Source organism: Sorex fumeus, unplaced genomic scaffold (assembly GCF_029834395.1).
Source record: "Sorex fumeus unplaced genomic scaffold, SorFum_2.1 ptg000095l, whole genome shotgun sequence".
Lineage (NCBI taxonomy): Eukaryota > Metazoa > Chordata > Mammalia > Eulipotyphla > Soricidae > Sorex > Sorex fumeus.
The window spans coordinates 4,734,807-4,754,182 of NW_026606152.1; the positions used below are offsets into that span (position 1 = coordinate 4,734,807).

Sequence of the window (19,376 nt, forward strand, 5' to 3'; positions counted from 1 at the left end):
ACCAGCCACTGGGTGCAAACAGGACATTCCTGCCAAATCAAATGTGCAGAAAATGTCATCCTACCCCCAGCCTAGTGCTGTGGCTTCCAATTATATTCTGTTCCAAGGGACAGTGACAAATGTAGGGGAAATGGCCTAGAGATCAAAGTCACTGTCACTGTCACTGTCACTCCTGTTGTTCATCAATTTGCTCGAGCGGGCCCAGTAACATTGTGAGACTTGTTGTTACTGTGTTTGGCATATCAAATACATCACAGGTAGCTTGCTAGGCTTTGCTGAGCGCGTGAGATACTCTCGGTAGCTTGCTGGGCTCTCCAAGAGGGATGGAGGAATCGAACTTGGGTTGGCCCGGTTGGCCGCGTGCAAGGCAAGCGCCCTACCTGCTGTACTATTGCTCCAGCTCGAGGTCAAAGTACTATTACCAAGTGCTCAAATGTCCGCTCTCTTCCACGTCCTGTAAGGGTAGTTTGCCCAGTCAGCTGAGAGCCCCCGGGGCGGGAACTCCCCTGAAGTTCGGGAGGGGCTCACAGTGCTGGCGTCAGAGGCAGAAAGGCAGGCTCAGACACGGTTGGGTGCCATGGGGAAACGCACCGGGCCTTGCTGAAGCACAATCTCTCACCCGTAGAAACAGGATCTGTGCTCTGGGTGGAGGTACAGTGGAAGCTGACGGACAGATAGAACAAGGAAAGCGCTTTGCACTTGGCCATGCACTGAAGAGTTCTGAATAAATATGCCTGCCAGAGCAAACAGGTCCGGAGGGTAGGAAGGATTTGCCTGATCAAAGGTCAGACCTTTGATCAGTGGCATTAGATGTGCTGGACTCCAAAGTCAGTGCTCCCTCCATACTGCACTGGGGTGAGGATAAAAGTGAAGATGAATAACTGATACTCACTGAGTGCTTGTCCACCATCTTGAGCTCCTCACTGTATTGATCAGTTATGGAGGGGGGTGGTCCCTGCCAGAAGTCTTCAAGGGTTACTTCCTGTGATAGCTGCCTGAGGTCCGATGCTCAGACCCAGTGATGCTAAGCCAGACTCACCACCAGACTCACCCTGGCAGTGCTTGGGGAGCACTAGGGTTATACCATGCAGTGCTCTGGGGTCCGGCAATGTTGGGCACCAACCCCGGGGCCCTGCACCAGCCAGGCAGACACCCCAATCCTCAGAGGCACCTTTCCTGCCCATTTATTTACCCTCCACAGGAATCCAGCCAAGTAGATACCTGAGAACATTTCACAGGTGGGGAAACTGAGGTTCCGGTAGGAGAGATTCGAACAGCTGAGAGGTTCCCCCACCTAAGCAAAGGGAAGGGTCCTTGCAGTGAGGAGGAACTTGAGAATCTTGAGTGAGGAGGAATTTGAGAGACTCAAGCACGACATCCGGCTCCCCCAGCCCCACTGGCCCACTCCTAGGCGGCATGCTGGACCCCAGGGAGGAGACATCTGGCTGGGCTGGACCCAGAGTCCTCTCCTCAAGCCACACGGGCCCCTGCATTTGCATCCGGGAGCTGCAGGCTTGGTCTGCGACATTACACCTTTGTGTCGAGATGCTATTTTCAAGGCAAAGGCTCTGAGACCGCATATATGCAGAGCTGTGGGGGAGTTTGACATTTTAACGCTAGGATGGGAGCGTTGTGAAGATGCCTCGGTTAAGCCTCCAGGAACTGTGCGTTACAGCCAAATCAGGCGGCAGGTCTCGGAGCCATGACACATGTGACTTCCTTGCCAGCGACGCTGTCCCTGAAGAAATGGCGTAGGAAGGTCTGGGTCACGAACGCAGAAGCTGAACCACATCCTGTTGCTGCTTCCTGTCAGCCTGGCAGCTTCAGAGCAGATGTGTCAGGCTCCCAAGCAGTGCTCTCGAACATGGAGTAGGTCTGGCCCACAGCTGTCGTGGGGTTAGAAGACTGCGCTGAGATGGGGCGTCTGAGGGACTGCCGCGGGGCCCTGCCAGCACAGGACTCAGTGTGAGCTGCTCACAACAGCTCACACGTCAATGAATGCAAGCTACGACAGCACTGATCCCATCTGTGGCACCAGCATCGACTGGCATGTGAGCTGCCAGATGGCTCCCAAAGAGCCACACATATACCAGGCAAGAAGAAAAGGCCGAGGCTCTCTCCTGCCTTTTGAACATGACCAGAGGCTGAGAGCAAACGCGCTGCCAGAGATCACGACCACGGGCCTCGTGCCCTGCACTAGTCTTGGAATGTCTGTCCCCAATTTTGCGGCCTGGGGAAGGCAGGATTGATTCCCTGTGCTTGCCTCCCTCTCCCCTCTCCTTCCCTCCCACTGCCCGTGTTTCCACACAGAACGGTATCTCCTCTGCCTGAACCTCTGAGTCCCAGATACATCAGGGGCGGGAGCCCGAGTAGAGAGGCCAGAGAAAGCAACTAAACAATGAGGGGCCACAGAGAGCAGTGGGAGGGGGCTGGGGTGGACAGGACGCCTGATGGGAAGGACTTGGAGACTTAAGTGAAAACACGTGGACATTTTTTTTTTCTGAAAGAGGGAGTTGCAGACTGAGTTCAAGGAGGAAGAGACATGGTTTCTAAGAACGGGCCTTATGGAGACTGTGCGGGGCCTTACACAGGACAGGGTGACGCTCTTCTCCACAGGACAGAGCCAGGAGGGGCTCTCCCCTCCCCTCTCCCCTCCCCTCCCCTCCAGGGCAATCCATGGGTTCCGATGTGGATTTCCCCCCCACCCCCATGACCAGTGGTTGGGACAACCACCCAACTCGGCAGAAGCCAAAGCCAGAAGCCCCGTCTGAAATCACCACAGACTGGATCTAGCCTCTGCAGGGCACCAGCTGGATATCTGGCCGGGACCACACCAGTCAGTCTCTCTTGGGCTCACTCTTCTCACCTGGCAGGGGTTAGGGGGCGCAGGGGACACTTCTCACGGCAGGTGTGAAGGTAAAATGCCCTGACAATGGCAAAGAGCTTGTTTGCAGTAAAAACAGTCCAGCTCCTGGAGGTCTTGATTTGACTCAGAGGATGGAGTAGGTCTGGTTCTTATTTATCTCAACAGGACCAGTGTTGGGTAATCATCTATTCTACACAGTAATCCTGAGTTTCCTTCCTCCCGATCATACACATAGATGAGTGCAACACACACACACACACACACACACACAGAGAGAGTGAGAGAGAGAGAGAGAGAGAGAGAGAGAGAGAGAGAGAGAGAGAGAGAGAGATTCTGACCACATCTTAATTGGACACATAAACGTTCTAGAATCAGTTGTGCCTGACTCAGAGCGGAGAGCAGCACCCAAAGGGCACTGCCTCTAACCTGGGCTCCCTTTCCCTCTGGCCCTGCCACCGACAGTCCCACAGGGAGGTTTCCTGTGAGGAACAAGACCCTTGCCATGCCAGGCTGGAGCCCTCTGGCTGGTGTCACTGAGCCTAGACTATAATGTGATAGGCTATAATACAGAACACTTTCTCTTCCAACAAACACTTACAGGAGAATTGGAATTTACGGCTGGACAATGTTTACAATGAAAGGATACAAACTTCCGTTAAATGCTTTTCTGCCTCTGTCTCCCTTAAATCATATGGCCATATTATTTTAATTATTTTAATCTTTCATTCTGTTAATATATTTACTTGTTCATATAAGTTGAACCATCTTTTCATACCAGGGATAAATCTTATTCAGGATTTACACAAGATCTTTTTTATTTAATGTGCTTTTTTTTTTCTTTGCTTTTTGGGTCACACCTGGCAATGCTTACTCCTGGTTCTGGACTCAGGAATTACTCCTGGAAGTGCTCAGGGGACCATATGGGATGCTGGGAATCGAACCTGTGTTAGCCACTTGCAAGGCAAATGCCTCCAGCCCCTAATGTGCTCTTGAATTATTAATTTTGCTTCTATCTTATGAAGGATACTGGCTTCCACATTTGTCAGGGACACTGAATTGTATATTTCTTTCCTTGTATTGTCCTTATCTGGCTTTGGTGTCAGAGCATCATAAAACTGGCAACTTCAAAAAAGATGAAAATGTTCGTCCTCTTCAATCATTTGGGATTGAAGAACTGCCATACTTCTGTAAGTGGTCACACACCCATAAAGACATCTATATTTCTGGTTCTTGGTCTAATCTTTGTGGGGAGGATGGAATTAGATTACAAATTCAATCTTCTTGCTCATTATTGCTCTATAATGTAAGTTGTATCTTTATAGAAATTTATATCCTTTTTTCTAGGTTATCCAGTCTGTTGGGACAGAATTATTTATAACACCCTCTTATAATCTTTTGTATCTCTGCAGTATCCTATGCAATGTCTCCCATTTCACATACAGTTTCATTGGTGTCTTCATTTATGTTTTTCTTAGTCTAGCTGAAGACTTCAATTTTGGTCAGAGAGAGCGAGTAAATGGGTAAGTACAGTGGTCACCTTATAGAAGCCAACCTTAGTTTGCTGCCCAGCATCACAGATGGTCCTTAAGCACTGCTGAAAGAACCCCTGAGTAGCAGCAAGTCCTCAGCACTACCAGGGAAGGAGAACCCTCGGTACTCCCTCCTCCCACTAAAAAAAGGGAATTTCTCTCGTTTTTAAAAAATTTATTATTTCTCTCCTGTCTATTAAAATACCTCCACTCTAAACTTCAGTACTTCCTTCTGCTTTTGGCTTAGTTTGTTCTTTCTATTCCTAGTGCTCTGATAGATGACTTATTTGGTGTTTTTCATTTTTCTTCCCCTTTTAATTGTATTTGGGGCCATAACAGTGGGGTCTGGGGTTATTCCAGGCTAAGTGCTCAGGAGTGACTCTGGGGGTTCTCAGGGACTATCTATGATGCTGGGGATTTAAGCCAAGGTCTGAAGGAGCAAGGCAAGTGCCTGAGCCCTGTACTGTGTCTCCAGCCAGATTTTTCTTTATATGCAGAAAGTTGTTACTATAAATGTCTTAGAACCACTTTTTCTGCATCACATACATTTTAGTATTTCCAATTCTGTTTCCTTGAAATTTTGGGGTTCTGAGGGGCCAAACACGGTGGCCTTCAAGGGTGACTCCTGGCTCTACACTAAAGAGTACCGTGCTTGGGGGGGGCATATAGGATGCTAGGGATCAAACCCAAGCTATTTTACCCACTGTACTATTGCTCCAGCCTAAAACTCAAGATACTTTTTATTTCCTTTTTGATTTACTTCATGACCCATCTGTTGCTCAGGACAGCATTATTATCTACTTAGTTTAATCTATTAACTTTTTTTCTGCTGTTGATTTCTAACTTTGTAATACAATGAATGATAAAGATTCATGATTATATTTTTATTCTCTAAAATTTATTTTGTTTGGGGGCCACACCCAGCAGTGCTTGGGGCTTACTCCTGCCTGCCTCTGTGTCCAGGGATCAATCCTGGTAGGGCTCAGGGGACCATATGGGATGTCGGGGATCAAACCCAGGTTTGCCCCACGCAAAGCAAGCGACTCATCTGCTAGACTATTGCTCTAGCCCTTGGTCCTCTAAAGTGTTAAGACCCGTTTTGTGGCCAATGAGCAAATTCCCTAAGAACCTAATAAGAGTAAGTGAGCAGGTCTGAAGAACCAGAGAATATAAAGCAACAGCGACACCAGTCCCAGTTGGCATCACCCTCAGCATTCCGTGTCTACAATTGGATGTTCATAGTTGAGTCTGTGATACCAGGAGCCCCTGAAATGGAGGTGATGGGAGAAGGTGGGACGGGCCAGACCTAACGTGCACGTTCCTCAGGCTGTGCAGATCAATCTGCTCCAGGAACTGCTCAGGGGCCATCGTGCCCCCCCAACCCCGGTCCGCGCAGGGCCTACAGGGGTAGCTTGGCTCCTTCTGCTTCTCCTTTCCAGTCCTTAGGGCTGCACTTGGCCCCCATCACGCGCCACACACAGGTACCAGAGGCAGCACTTCCTGCAGGAGACAGGCTGGCAGCTTCCAGCTGGAGTCCCGTAGGCTGGGCTCTGCGCTCGCAGGCTCACAGGCAAGAACGCAGGACTCTCCCGGACGGAGCATTGCTGCCCTCTGGGGTGGATGGAAATGTGTCCTCAGTTCCAGCAGACATGGGGACACTTGGCTCCGTTCTCCTCCCAGCTCACTCACACTCAGTTGAAGGGGCAGCTTGGTCCCACAATGCTGAGAAATATCCGGGTCTTCCTCCAACCACAGGGTGAGTCAGAAGGGGTCTTCCCTCCAACCACAGCATGGGTCCGAGGGGGGTTAGAGGGTGGATCTTTGCCTCTGCTTCCTTTCCATTCAACAGGCACTTCCTGGTGCATGTGGTCTTGTGAGCCCTTGCTGTACTGCAGAAAACTGGGAGGGGCATTAAGTGGCCGTCTCTGCTCAGTCACCATTCCCCTGGCTGGGACCCAGCACCCACAGTGTCTGGCATCTCAGTGATGGGGCACAGGTGAGTGAGAGCCACCCAGGTCTGTCTGGGTAAGTACGTTCACGGTCTCTGGGTCAGAGTGATAAACAGTACAGTGGGGAGGGCATTTTCCTTGCATGTGGCCAACCCGAATTTGATCCTATACAGTCTGTTAAAGCACCACCAGGAACAGTTCCTGAGTAATAAGCTAGGAGTAACCCTTGAGCATTGCCAGGTGTGGCCCAAAAGGAAGAGAACAAAAGTCAGTTTGCACAGCACTTCCGATTTCTGCAGCTACATGGCGGATCCCTGCATTGAAATGAAACTAGAGCGCACAACAGCCCATCTCGGCTTTGGCTCCCAGGCAATCTTCCCAGACCTGCAACAGGCAGGACTCTGCCCAAGGCTCGGAGCTGCGATGCCATGTCCAAAAAGCAGCACCTCCCATCCCGCTCAGCACCCCCATACCCCTGTTCCCCACGTGCACCTGCCGGAGAGCCGCAGGGGAGCTAGGTACCAGGACCCCCCCCATGGACACCTCCAAGGCTTCCTGGCTCAGGAATAACCAAAAATAAATAGGACAGTTGCCTTCAGCCAGCCTGACCAGCTCGCCAGTGACTCTAAGTGCTTGACAACGTCACTGTCACTGTCCTCCCATTGTTCATCGATTTGCTCGAGCGGGCCCAGTAACATTGTGAGACTTGTTTGGCATATCGAATATGTCACGGGTAGCTTGCCAGGTTTTGCCATGCGGGTGAGATACTCTCGGCAGCTTGCCAGGCTCTCCAAGAGGGGCAGAGGAACCGAACTCGGGTCGGCCATGTCGGCCGCATGCAAGGCAAACACCCCACCTGCTGTGCTATCGCTCCAGCCCGTAGGAAATGATGATAAATATCACATGGGGAGGGGGAGCCAGGGACTCTGACGTGCCGGAGGGAGCCAGGCAAAGGGAGGGGGAAGAGCAGAGACACAGTCACTGCAGAGGCGCCAGAGGCTCGGGGACACTGAGTCACCTAATGGCGTAGCTTTAAGCGGAACAGCTCGGCATCGTCCCACCCAGCAGGTGGTCAAGCTGAGACTCAACAGATGATCCCGTGGGATACAGGGGGCAGATGGAGGCTCCGGCTCAACCTGCCCGCCAGGGCCTGTTTGTGTTCCGGGTGGGGGTCTCCCGAGCAGAGCTCAGGAGCTGTGCTGCCCCCTCTGCTGCTTCTTGCCCGACTGGGCTGAAGACCCATCAGGATCCACCCAACGGTGCTTAGGGTGTTGAGGGCTGCACCCAGTTATGCTCAGTGGACTACGGATTGCCAGGAACCAAACCAGGGTCAGCCGCATGCAAGACACATGCCTTATCCCCTGAGCTAACTCTCCAGCACAGAAACCCTCTGTTGTTATGGTGCCAGCCAAGGCAAAGATGATACCACCACATACCCCATCTTTGTGGTGGGGATGAGGAAACATCCACCGGCATCTCCGGAAAAGCTGACTGGCCCCCCAAGCATGGAGTGAAACAGCCCTTCTCAGGCAGAAGGCAGGAAATCTGGGCAGACAGACGTGAGTGTTTGGAGTGTTTGGGGCTAGGAGGGTTCGGCGGGCAGACAGGTATGGGAGAAGATTCTGGAAATGGCCCGGCACCCGCAAAGATGGGGACAAGTGTCTGAAACCACCTTTGTTGGGGGCTCTGGGGCCCCACCCACTGAGTGCAACTGAGCTACTCTCTTGATGGTGCCACGTTCAGCCAAGCCAGGAGCCAGGGATAAGGGGAGAGAGCGCTTTGCTGGAAGAAGCCAACGAGATCCCATTATGATGGGCTCCACTGGTGTGGAACGTGCTGGAACTCAGTGAGGTGAAAGCCGTCTCCGCAGAGCTTATTTATATTGTGAGTGAGATGGGAGTCGCTGGTGCAACAATATGTAGGAGGCTAAAAGGTTTAACTATTCAGGAGTACGTGGTCACATAGCAACAAGGATATGCTAATGGCAAATGCTTAATATATTCATTAAAGTCAGTCCCCATGGGACTGCTCCTGTCTGCACCTTATTAGACTTTCTCCTTTCTGCATAATGTTGGTGTGCCTGCCTCGGGCTCTTTCTGTACAAATAACCACCTTGCATAATTTAAATAATGCAAAGCTCATGGCCCCGACTTTAGCTGGACTTGGTGTCGAGAAGGGCCAGCTAGGTGGCCACTATGATGTATAATGTCTCCTAGAGGGTCTCTGTAAGGTCTCCCAGGAGATCAGCACCCAGATGCAAAAATCTGTTACTGGTGCATCCGAAATCTCATTACTCCCAGTTCAACCTCAAGGCTGTGAATGGAATGGAAATCGTCAGAGTTGAGATGGATTTTCCCTCCCACTGCACCTCAGACGGACGTGCTGCACGAGAAAGGGGGAGTGACCTCGGAACAAACGCTGTGGCAGCGGGAGTTTCAGACCCCCTGACACCACAATCTGCCCCCCGACCCACCCACCACACACACAGAGACACACAGAGACACACACACACACACACACACACACACACACACACACACACCAGGCCACCGAGGTGCTCAGTGAGGACTTGGGATTTGCAGGTGATGTGCCAGCCGGCCCACCCTCGCCTGCCTCTGGACACACTGCCTCTCCCGGAAGGAGAACCCCATCATCACCCACGGACTATCGGGCTAGAAAGTAGGTCACGCCACTGAGTGGGCCACAGGGTTCTACCCTCACCCTGATAAATGGACTCCCCAACTCCCCCCCACAGAGCGAGTCCTGACGCCTCCCTCCTGCTTGTCCCAGATCCAAGTTCAAGCCCTTCCAGCATCACCTGAGCTTTGAGAAATTGAGCAGCCGGACGGAGAATCTCAGGCCTCACCGTTCTCTGCTCCCCTAGCGGCTGACCAGGCCCCCTCGTCGCTGCCTGGGCCTCAGGTCAGGACTTTTCAGGAGACCGTCTGGCAGAGCACGGTGGCCTCCTGGAGGGTCTACACTTCAGTGTTTCAGTGATCTTAAGAACCAACATCAAATGGAATCCACTGTTCCAGGCACCGGGCCCTGGTTTCACACACTTTTGTGTCATTCTCAGTGTGATGTGGAAATGGTGCAGGGTCTGGACAGGGTGATAGATGCAGACACGGGCCATCCAGTGAACCGTAAGTCTGAGCTTTACCCTCACTTTACTGCAAGGACAACAAAGTAGGATTTATTCCAGGCAAGACAGTCCTACTGCTGATACATTTAATAATATAATTACCCACACATCAAGCACCAAGAAAATCAATATCTCAGCACCTTGATGGCTCCCAAAATACAGCAGGCAAAACTGACACTCAAACCCAAAGATTAAAAAAAAAGTCTCAGGAAGCCCAGAATGAAAGAATAAAAATCTATATAATCATCAATACAAACAGAGACGCTAAGCAAGAGGCATAACTGCCCTTGACTAGCACACGTCCATCTCCAGCCCCTCATGCTGGTGTCTCCACCCTGCGGGGCTCCTCGTGATCAAGTTCCAGAACCCAGCAATGGCCCATCCCCTCCGCATGGACATCAAGGTCCCTCCCAACCAAGCGACATGGGACATGGCAGGGCTTAAAGAGGCCTGGGGATGGGCTGAAGGAGGGAGCGGCGGGACGAGCGTCTGCTGCCCACCCCCATCCGCCCCCACCTCCAGCACATACCAGGATCCACAGGTCCGCTCAAAATCACTGAGTGGGGGCCAGAGAGCTAGTCCAGGGGTTGGAGCAGAAGCCCTGTCTGCAGCGGATGCCTGCACGGACCCGAGCACCACAGCCTCCTGTGGTCTACAGGGCCTCCCAAAGCACCTCCAAGCACCTCGTGGGTACCCCGGGAATCCCTGGCACCCAGACCCTGCACCGAATCGCAGCCTGGTGGGCCGGGAATCCCAGGAGTGGGACCAAGGCCTCTTGATCTAAAAGGAAAGAGAGTATGGGGGCGGGGGGAGAGGAGGGGAAGAGAGGAGAAAGGAGAGTCTAAGAGAGGAGGGGAGGGGAGGGGAGGAAAAAGAAAGGGAGGGGAGGGGAGGGGAGAAAAAAAGGGAGGGGAGGGGAGGGGAGGAAAAAGAAAAGGAGGGGAGGGGAGGGGAGGGCGGGGCATCCACTGCTCTGCCACACAGCAAATGAGAGAAGGGGGGTCGTGAGAGCAGAGCCTCAGAGGGGGGGATGTCGGGGGTCTCCTAGCAGCTTCACCCTGTGTCGGCCCTCAGGACCTCCTGCAGGGCCACCTCCCTGCTGGCCACTGCCCCCCACTCAGTAGCGGCCTCATATGCCTGCCCTACCCCTGCAGTGCCCCACCCCCCGCCCTATCCCCCCCGCCATGCTCCCAACCCGCCCTGTCCCCCAGCACACTCCCTGCCTACTCCCTGCAGTGCCCATGCCCACAGCATCCCACCAGGCATCCAGGTGACCAGGGTGCCCGGAACCTGGCTCAGCTCAGGAGAACCGCCACCTCACACACTCCCTTGAGGTTTTCACATGCATTCCTCACGTGGCGATACCATCTCTTAGTGTAATTCTAAAAAAAAGTGTGTTTGTGTGTGTGTGTGTGTGTGCGCGCGCGCACACATGTGTGAGCATGTGTGTCCAAGCCACGTTTGCAGCAAAGTGCGAGAGAAGGAAAGGAACGAAAGAGGGTGGGGAGAATCCCAACTCACAGAGTGAAGCCTGACCCCCAGGGGGCGCTCGGCCTGACCCCTCAGCTGCCTTGGGTAGCTGCGGCCACGTGAGGCAGGCCCAGGACAGTGACCACCCCCCACCCCTCTGCTTGCTGCCCCTCCTGCTTCTCTGCAGGTCTGCTCTTGGGGTGGCCGTTAGCCTGTCCCTGCCAGCCCCTTGTCCATCCATCTCCATCTTGATGGTGGACGTCCTGGGCTTGGGCAGATGCCTGGGTAAGCAGGGGTTCGAGCTTAGGGAGTGAAGGGACATCCAGTGAGTCCCCTTCCTGCTCCGTGCCCCCAAGGTTGTCTTCCCTTTAGCAAAACGGGACTGGTTCTTCCCCGGCTCGACTGCTGAAATCTCCCTTTGCATGGCACTCCCAAAGGGCTGCAGGAAGGGCCTCTACCAACATCCCAGAACCAGCTGCCAGCCAAGCGGGCCATCCCTTTGCGATGTTGTTTCACCCCTTCTCTGGTGGGTCCAAGGGCACGGGGCTGACCAGGCTCTGAGCGGGCAGAAGTGGACGGGGGGAGGGGAACCCAAAAGGCCGGATAAGAGACATGAATGAGAAAATGGAGAGATGTGAGGGACGCCTCGATTCCCAGCCTGACTGGGGGCAGGCGACCCATCCCAGAAGCCAGGGACAGACCGAATTACCCAGGGCTAACCAAAGGGAAATGCAGGCCCAAGTGGGGGGGTCGGGGCAGGCTTAAAAGTGAGAGTCAGACAGGATTTGTAAGGTCACAGCACTGGAAGGTCTGCCTGTCCAGGGTGCTTGCTTCTGGGTGACTTCTCACCCTGTGAGCCTCGCCTGGTGCTGGGTGGGGGCAGAAGCACAGGGTCCATCCACCTTCCGTCGGAACTCTGGGATACCCCGGGAGAGTCCAGCTGGCTCTGCCCTGTCAGCAGACTGACCTCGCCTCCTCTCCCCCACGGAGAGTCTCCTGTGTGAGTCACTGTGGACTGAGGGCAAACAACCAATTCAGCCGAGCAGCCACGGCCTCCCACGCGGCGTGCGCCGGGCCACGCTGGAGGTCCGCCAGCCCACAGGGATGGCACTGGACAAGCCCCCGGCCTTGGAGCTGCTGCGACAGGGCGGGAGAGAAAGGGGAATCAAGAAATGGGCAGCGGCGAAGACACGGCGAAAACACGGCAGATGGCGACCCGCCCAGGCAGCTTGTAAGCACCCAGGGCAGTGGAGTTCAGGGGAAGAGTGGTCAGGGTGACTGCTGTGGGTGGGCACCCCGTGGACCCTCTGTCCACATTCTCATGGCACAAAGTCAGGGTTCCAGGAGGTGCAGGGTAAGCCCTGAGCACCACCAGGTGTGACCCAGGAAGCCAAGATAAAGGAAGAGATAAAGAATAAAGAATAAAGATGATATGAATCCCAAACCGTCCAAGTTCACTTCCCTCTGGAGCTCCCACTGTCCTTATATCCTTTCGTTCCATCCGTCCACGCACTTATTCTCCCTTCCTCTCTCTCCCTCCCTCTCTCTCTCCCTCTCTCTCTCCCTCTCTCTCTCTCACACACACACATACACACCACACACACACACACTTTCTTTAAGTAAACACTATTCACCTTGACAGAAAATATGCATTCAAGTCTTTCCTCTTGGTCAACTCCAAGCAGTCGAGCCATGAACAGCGGTATTCTCTCTCTGAACAGGTGAGAAAACTAAGCGGGAGGGTCTGAGGTGGGATCCCATGGAGCTGGACACTTGCAGTTTCCTACTCTCCGCACATTCGCAGGCCCCGAGGGCACCTGCCACAAACCTGTGGGTGTCTTGCACACCCTGATCAGAGCACTGAAAACCAGGGGGCTGCCCCCGCCCCCCCACGTCCCAGAGCTGAAGGACAACAAGTGTGCAGGAGCTGGAGAGGGGCCGTGGTGGGGGCACTCGGCCAGCACCCTACCGAGCTTGCAGTGACGGCAGCGACAGTGCCCCAGCCCACACTGCGCCTGAAAAGGCAGAGGGGTCCTGGTCTCTGGATGCCAGAAGGTCATGCCGACAAGGGGGTCAGTGCTCAGAGACACCCCTGGGTGTGTTCCCCAGAGAGACCCGCCTTCCCTGCTGGGGTTTGCTGCTTCTCTGCTGAGAAATGCTCTCTGTCACCTGCAGGCTGGAGAGCCAGCACAGGGCGCTGGACTGGACCCAGCCAACCCTGTTTGCTCCCTGGCAGCCCCTGTGGCTCCCAGAGCCCCGCCAGGAGGGGTCCCTCTGGCCCCACACCAGACCGAAGACCCCTTGCAGTGTGGGTCGGGGCGAGTGGAGTGGCTGGCCTGCAACAGCGCCACCCTGGTTCTGGAGGTGTCCACAGAACTGACCAGGGGGTCGCACAGAGTGGGGTCAGAGAAAGGACAGGACAGACAAGGAACGGTCTCATCGGTGGGACCTAAAGACCCCCAGCAAGGGAGCAACAATGGGCGATGGCAACACGACGGGAGAACTGAGCGACAGCGTTGAGTGGGGAGCCTTCAACGGAGGAGCTGGGGTACTTGGGGGTGGGAGGTGGGTGCTGTCGTGACGCTCGTGGTGTCAGAACCACGCGCATAAAAATAGTACTAATAGTATGGTAAACCACAGCACTTCAAACAACAGGAGTTTTGTCTTTAAAACAATGAACTCGAGGGGGCTGGAGCGACAGCACAGTGGGGAGGGCATTTGCCTTGCATACGGCCAACCCAGGTACGACTCCCGGCATCCCATATGGCCTCCCGCGCACCGCAAGGAGTGATTCCTGAGTGCATGAGCCAGGATTAACCCCTGTACATCACTGGATGTGGCCCAAAAAGCAATAAATAAATAAATAATAAAACAATAAACTTGAGACCAAAGTGAAGCACAGCAGGGAGGGCATTTGCCTTGCACGTGGCTGACCCTGTTGCTACCCCCGGCATTCCATAGAGTCCCCTGAGCACCACCAAGAGCAGTTCCTGAGTACAAAGCTAGGAGTGCGCCCTGAGCATTGCCAGGGGTGACCCAAAAAGCAAATAATAAAAAATATATGAATAAAAAAGTCTTATTACTGTTAATTTTTTTTTATCAAATTTCCTCCCCAAAGGTCCCCCGCCCTCAGAACCTGGAGCCTTTCCCAGGCAAGGCACCTGCCACGGGTGGGCCCCAGCCCCTCCAGGCTGCCCCCCCCCAGCCACTCACCACAGGTTGACCAGGAAGGGGTGCTCCAGCCCCTGCATGATCTGCAGCTCGCGGAACACGTTGCGCACTTCGTCCCTCTCGATGCACTTCTGCTTGTTCATGTACTTCATGGCGTACATCTTCTTGGTGTCGCGCTTCTGCACAATGCATACCTGGGGCAGCACAGGGAGAGTCAGGGCGTGTCCGGCTGCACCTGCCCACACAGGACCCTGCCTCGGGGCCCCACACTGCCCAGTGCTCCAGCTGGGGTCCCCGGAGCCCCCGAGCCAGGTCAGGGCAGGTGGAGCCTGGGGGTGTGGCGAGTGCTGACATGTCCGTCTGTTCATCCCATCTGGGGTTGCAGCCCTCACCCCATCCTAGGACTGTCTTTCCCGAAATAAGGCCGGCCCCTGGCCCTCCTGGGTACCTGGCTTCGGGTTTGCACTGCAGGGGCTGTGGGCAGGTCCGGCTGACACACCCGCTCTACCCGCTCAGCTTGGCGGCTCTGGCCATGGGCACAGCCTGCCCGGGGAGCCCCATCGAGGGAAGACGAGGCACCAACCACTCCTGCGAGCTTCCGCTGAAACTCTCCTAGCGCTTCCTGCAGGCCCAAGGTCCACGCGCTGCCCCCGCCAAGCTGGCCTGAGCAAGAGGGACCAGGCAGGGCTGGAGCCAGGCAGCTGCCAGGGGACCTGCAGGAAGATCCCGACTCTGGGTGCACCCAGGATGGCACCTACACAGCTGCTCTGCACTCTCCCGCTCCCCCCCACCCACAGGCTGCCCGCGTGGGGGCCTCCTTGGGGACTCCAAGCAAGGGATGGGGGTGCCGCCCGGGCAGCTCCGGGTATGAGTGCTGCTGGGGCAGGGCTCGCGTGGGGGGTTGTGGGTCCGGAGGTCACTGATCCCCAATGACACCCTCCACCTTCCCAGGTTAAATCCTCAGTGCTGCCGAGCCCGGCTCTGTCCCAGCACCACACGGCAGCCCCGGAGCACTGCGGGGAGCAGCCAGGTACCCCCAGCTCCCAGGAACCATGAAAATAGAGGCCCAGAGTGGTATCACTGGGTCATGAGGAATTTCCACCTTTGTGTCACTTTTAGCCACACCCAGCAGTGAGCAGGGGTCACTCGTGGCGGTGCGTGGTGTCCACAGCCTGGCTCTAGGCCAAAGGCGCCTCATGACCTTCTGCTTCACTCTCCAGGGAACCTTTGTGCCACCCTCACAGGGCTCCTGGTCACCAGGTGTGAGGGGACAAGGGCCACCTGGGAGAGAGGGGACACGGGCCACCAGGAGTGAGAGCACACAGGCCCCCTCTCGGCCCAGGACTCTAGGGCACCTCTGTCTGTCCACACCTTTCCAGAGGGCGCCCACTCCACCCCATGCCCCACCCCTCCAGGCCTGCTCTCAAACCCACCCGCACCCGGGACTCCCAGCCCCTCTCTGGACACTGGGCCCACTGGCTCGACCCCACTACCCCCCAACTGCAGCACTGGCACCCCCTGCCCTAGGCGTCCCCCCCTGTGGCCGTCACCCCCAGGTGCTGCTGGTACTCCTACGCCCGGGGGGCACAGAGGAGGGTGCCCTCAGGAGGGGAGCCTGGCCCCGGCACAGGGAGGGCCACACACAGACCTGAGCAGGCTCTAGAAGGAAACTGGGCTCCCCGCACTGGCAGGTGGCTGCACCCAGGTCCCAGCTAAAGAAGAACAGGGTCCCCGCGGGTGGGGGGCAGCTCAGACTAATGAGGCAGAGAAGGAGCGACTGGGCCCGCGCCCAATTAACACTCCTCATTAGTCTGATTCAATTAGGAAACGGGACATCCTTCATCATGTTTGCAGGGACCCACCGAGCTGTGGGGTTCCGCGACAGGGTCAGAGTACAGCTGCCAAGTGTGGGAGACTCTTCCCAACGACGGCCCCACACTGGACTGTCCCCTGGACAGGACAGTTTAGGTCTTTGAAAACAGAATCCAGGCAAGCAAAAATGTGCCCAGAAGAGTCCAATCGACTACAGGGAAAGCAAAAATATGCCCAGGAAAGAAGAGAATGAAACAGCTCAGGTCCCTGATGTGTTGAGGGTGACATGGGCAGGGTTGGAGCTGGAGTGTGCCGGGCCTCCCTGGGCACGCGGGCGCTGCTGGCCAGCAGTGTGGAGCCCCAGCTGCGTCCTCGGGCCGCCGGGCCCAAGGACATAAGTCCTTGCTGTCCTGTCACCTCAACAGCGGCTCCCGAGAGAGTGGCCACGGCGGGGGTGGCGCTCTCCTGCGTGAATGTCCAGCCCGAGAGGCCACCTCAAGCTTGGACAGTCCCCATGTGTCCGTCCATCTCCTTCTCTGCGGCTGACCCCACTGCCTGAGGTTGAAGCTGCAGATGTGACTGGCTTTAGGCAGCCGAGACCTGCCGCGTGCCCAAAAGTGGGAGGGGTCCCAGACAGATGAGAAGGCCCCAGGGAGAGAACGAGGGGCTCCGGGCCAGCTCCACGCCGCAGTGGTTCTGACAGGGCCCCAGCAGGGTATGGAGAACAGGCAGCGGGGAACCTGCTGGAAACTTCTGGCCTGTGCGTGTGTCCTCTCCACCCAGAGCCCGGGGCCCGGCGGTGAAAGACCCCCACGTCCCGTGGGCACGTCAACAAGTCAGCTGCAGCGGCAGGAGAGCCCAGCCCTGAGGGGCGTTCAGTGTAATGTGGCTGGCAAAGCTGGTGCTGCAGGAGGGCGCCTCTCCCAGTCAGCCCCGGTGGGAAACCAATCCGGTTAAGGATGGTCGCAGGTGGGGAGCACAGACGCCCATGGTGGGTGGGAGACGGTCATTGCGAGCAGCGACTGGTGTGCCCCCCATTCTTCACCCATGATAGGACAGCCTCTCCAGGAAGACAATGCACTAAACAGTCCCTTGCAGTAAGAGGTGGCCAATGAGACGATATTAGTCTTCTTGGAAGCTTCTAGGGAAGGCCTGCCTCCTGGACAAAGGGAATAGCTACAAATCTCAACTTTCTCCCTCACCACCAGTCTTGTCCTTCCTTGGCTTGGTGAGATGGTCAGAAACATGACCCAAGGCCCTGTGAGGTGCCGACCACCAGGCCTGACTGCCTTTGAAGACGGGGCCTGTAAGGAGGGGACAGACGTTAAAGGGGACACCAGGGCCCGGAGCCATCGACAGAGGGGAGGGCGCTGGCCTTGCATGCGGCCGACACAGGTTTGATCCCCAGCATCCCATATGGTCCCCGAAACCCTCTAGGAATGATTCCCTGAGCACAGAGCCAGGAGTCAGCCCTGAGCACAGCCAGGTGTGGCCCCCAAGCCAAATGAATAGATAAAAATAAAAGGGGTCCCTAGGGAGTTCCAGCTGGCACTGTCTTAGGGAAGGGAAACTCAGAGCCAAACCACAGACCACACGGGGACACAGGGAGATGCTGGGCATCTGGGGGTCCCTGCCCTGCCCTGGCCCTGGGGAGCTTCTCAGGGTCCTGCCTAACGGATGTTCGGTGAACAATCAACCATGAATGAACAAAGGAAAGAAATAAAGGAAGTTGAGAGGCGCAAAGAGGCTTGAGAAGCAAGTCCGAAGGGGTGGCGGGCTGGACGTCCCTGGTTTCCTGCCTTCCAGTAGCCGGCTCCTCTGCGGCCCAGGGATATCAGGCGAAAACCCCGCATGCGTCGGGATGAACACGCAGATCAGCCCAGCGCTCCCAACCCTGACAGGACAGCTGGGGATGAGTTCCGCAGCGGACGCACGGGACGTCTCAGGGACACGTGAGAACAATGAGTGCTGCAGGATCTGGTCCCAGGGCAGTCGGTCCAGTGTGGAGCCTGCGTTTCTCAGGTGTGGGGCCGCCCAGGAAACCATGCCAGGGGCTGCCAGTGCCTCCACGCTCGGAAATGCAGAAGCAGCGTCGTGGCTGAGAAGTGTGGGCACGGGGAGGTCTTACAGCGCTTGGTGTCATCTCTACCCTGGCAGATTTCAGAAGCCAAACACTTTTTTTAGGGTCTTTTTAAAAAAATTTTTATTAGTGAAACACCATGAGGTACAGTTGTAGACTTACAAATTTTTGTGCTTGGGTTTCAGTTATACAATGAACGCCTTCAAGAACGTCGAAGAAATAGCTAAGAGGACGAAGAACGTCCGGCTCCGGGCACATCTCTTTGATTCCACTGTTCTTCCTGCATTAACATAATGCCTCAGAGACCTGGGCCCTACGCAAACAGGATGAGAACGCTATTCAGGAGTCCCAAAGAAGAATAGAAAGAGCTATGCTTGGAATATCACGTTTCACTCAAATGAGAGAAAGAATCCAGAGTTCCGACATCCGGCGACGATCAAGAATCAGGGATGCTGTCTCATTTGCCAAGGTGTCAAAAATCAGATGGGCTGGTCATGTAATGAGATTTAAAGATGACCGCTGGACTAGAGCTGTTACTGACTGGATTCCACAGGATGACAAAAGACTGCGTGGCCGCCCACCTACCAGATGGTCAGACTTCTTCGTGAAGATCATGAACGATCGGTTTGAGGCTCTTCATGTTCCCAGAGCGAACAGATGCCATTGGGCTACACTAGCACGCGACAGGGACAAATGGAGATGTTACTGGCGCCCGCTCGAGCAAATCGATGACTAACGGGAAGTTAAGTGATAAGTGATTAAGTGAGTACCCATCCCTCCACCAGTGCCCATTCTCCACTTCCAATGCTCCCAGCATCCCTCCCACTACCCCACCACTCCCATCCCACCCTGCCTCTGTGGTAGGGCATTCCCTTTTGTTCTCTCTCTCCTTTTGGGTGCTATGGTTTACAAAAGAGGCATAGAGTGGCAATCATGTTCGGTCTATAGTCTATTTTCTACGATAGTAGAAAGTAGTCTACTATAGACTATAGCATGCATCTCCCATCTTGGGAGGATCTTCCCAACACCCTTTACTTGGTGCTCCCTTCTCTATCTGAGCTGCCTTTTCCCCAAGCGTGTGCGGCTAGCCTCCAAGCCATGGAGTAAACCTCCTGGTACTTATCTTGGCTATTCTTGGGTGTTAGTCTCCTATTTTGTTACTTTACGTTCCCCAGATGAATGCAATCTTTCTCTGTCTGTCCCTCTCTTTCTGACTGATTTCGCTTAGCATGATACTTTCCATGTAGTGCCACTCGTATGTAAATTTCATGACTTCATCTTTTCTAACAGCTACATAGTACTCCATTGTGTAGATGTACCAAAGTTTCTTTAACCAGTCATCTGTTCTTGGGCACTC

General features: G+C 55.1%; 2 protein-coding genes across 2 annotated transcripts in view; one reads left to right on the forward strand and one right to left on the reverse strand.

Moving 5' to 3' along the window:
* Nucleotides 1-19,376, forward strand: part of CRMP1 (collapsin response mediator protein 1) — a 328,086-nt gene that overhangs the window by 215,183 nt on the left and 93,527 nt on the right. The gene's annotated exons all lie outside the window — the stretch shown is intronic.
* STK32B (serine/threonine kinase 32B) overlaps nt 1-19,376 on the reverse strand; it is a 210,576-nt gene that overhangs the window by 104,080 nt on the left and 87,120 nt on the right. Inside the window, exon 3 of the mRNA XM_056132782.1 lies at nt 14,170-14,321. Coding sequence (XP_055988757.1) covers nt 14,170-14,321 — 152 coding nt within the window. The remainder of the gene's footprint in view (nt 1-14,169; nt 14,322-19,376) is intronic.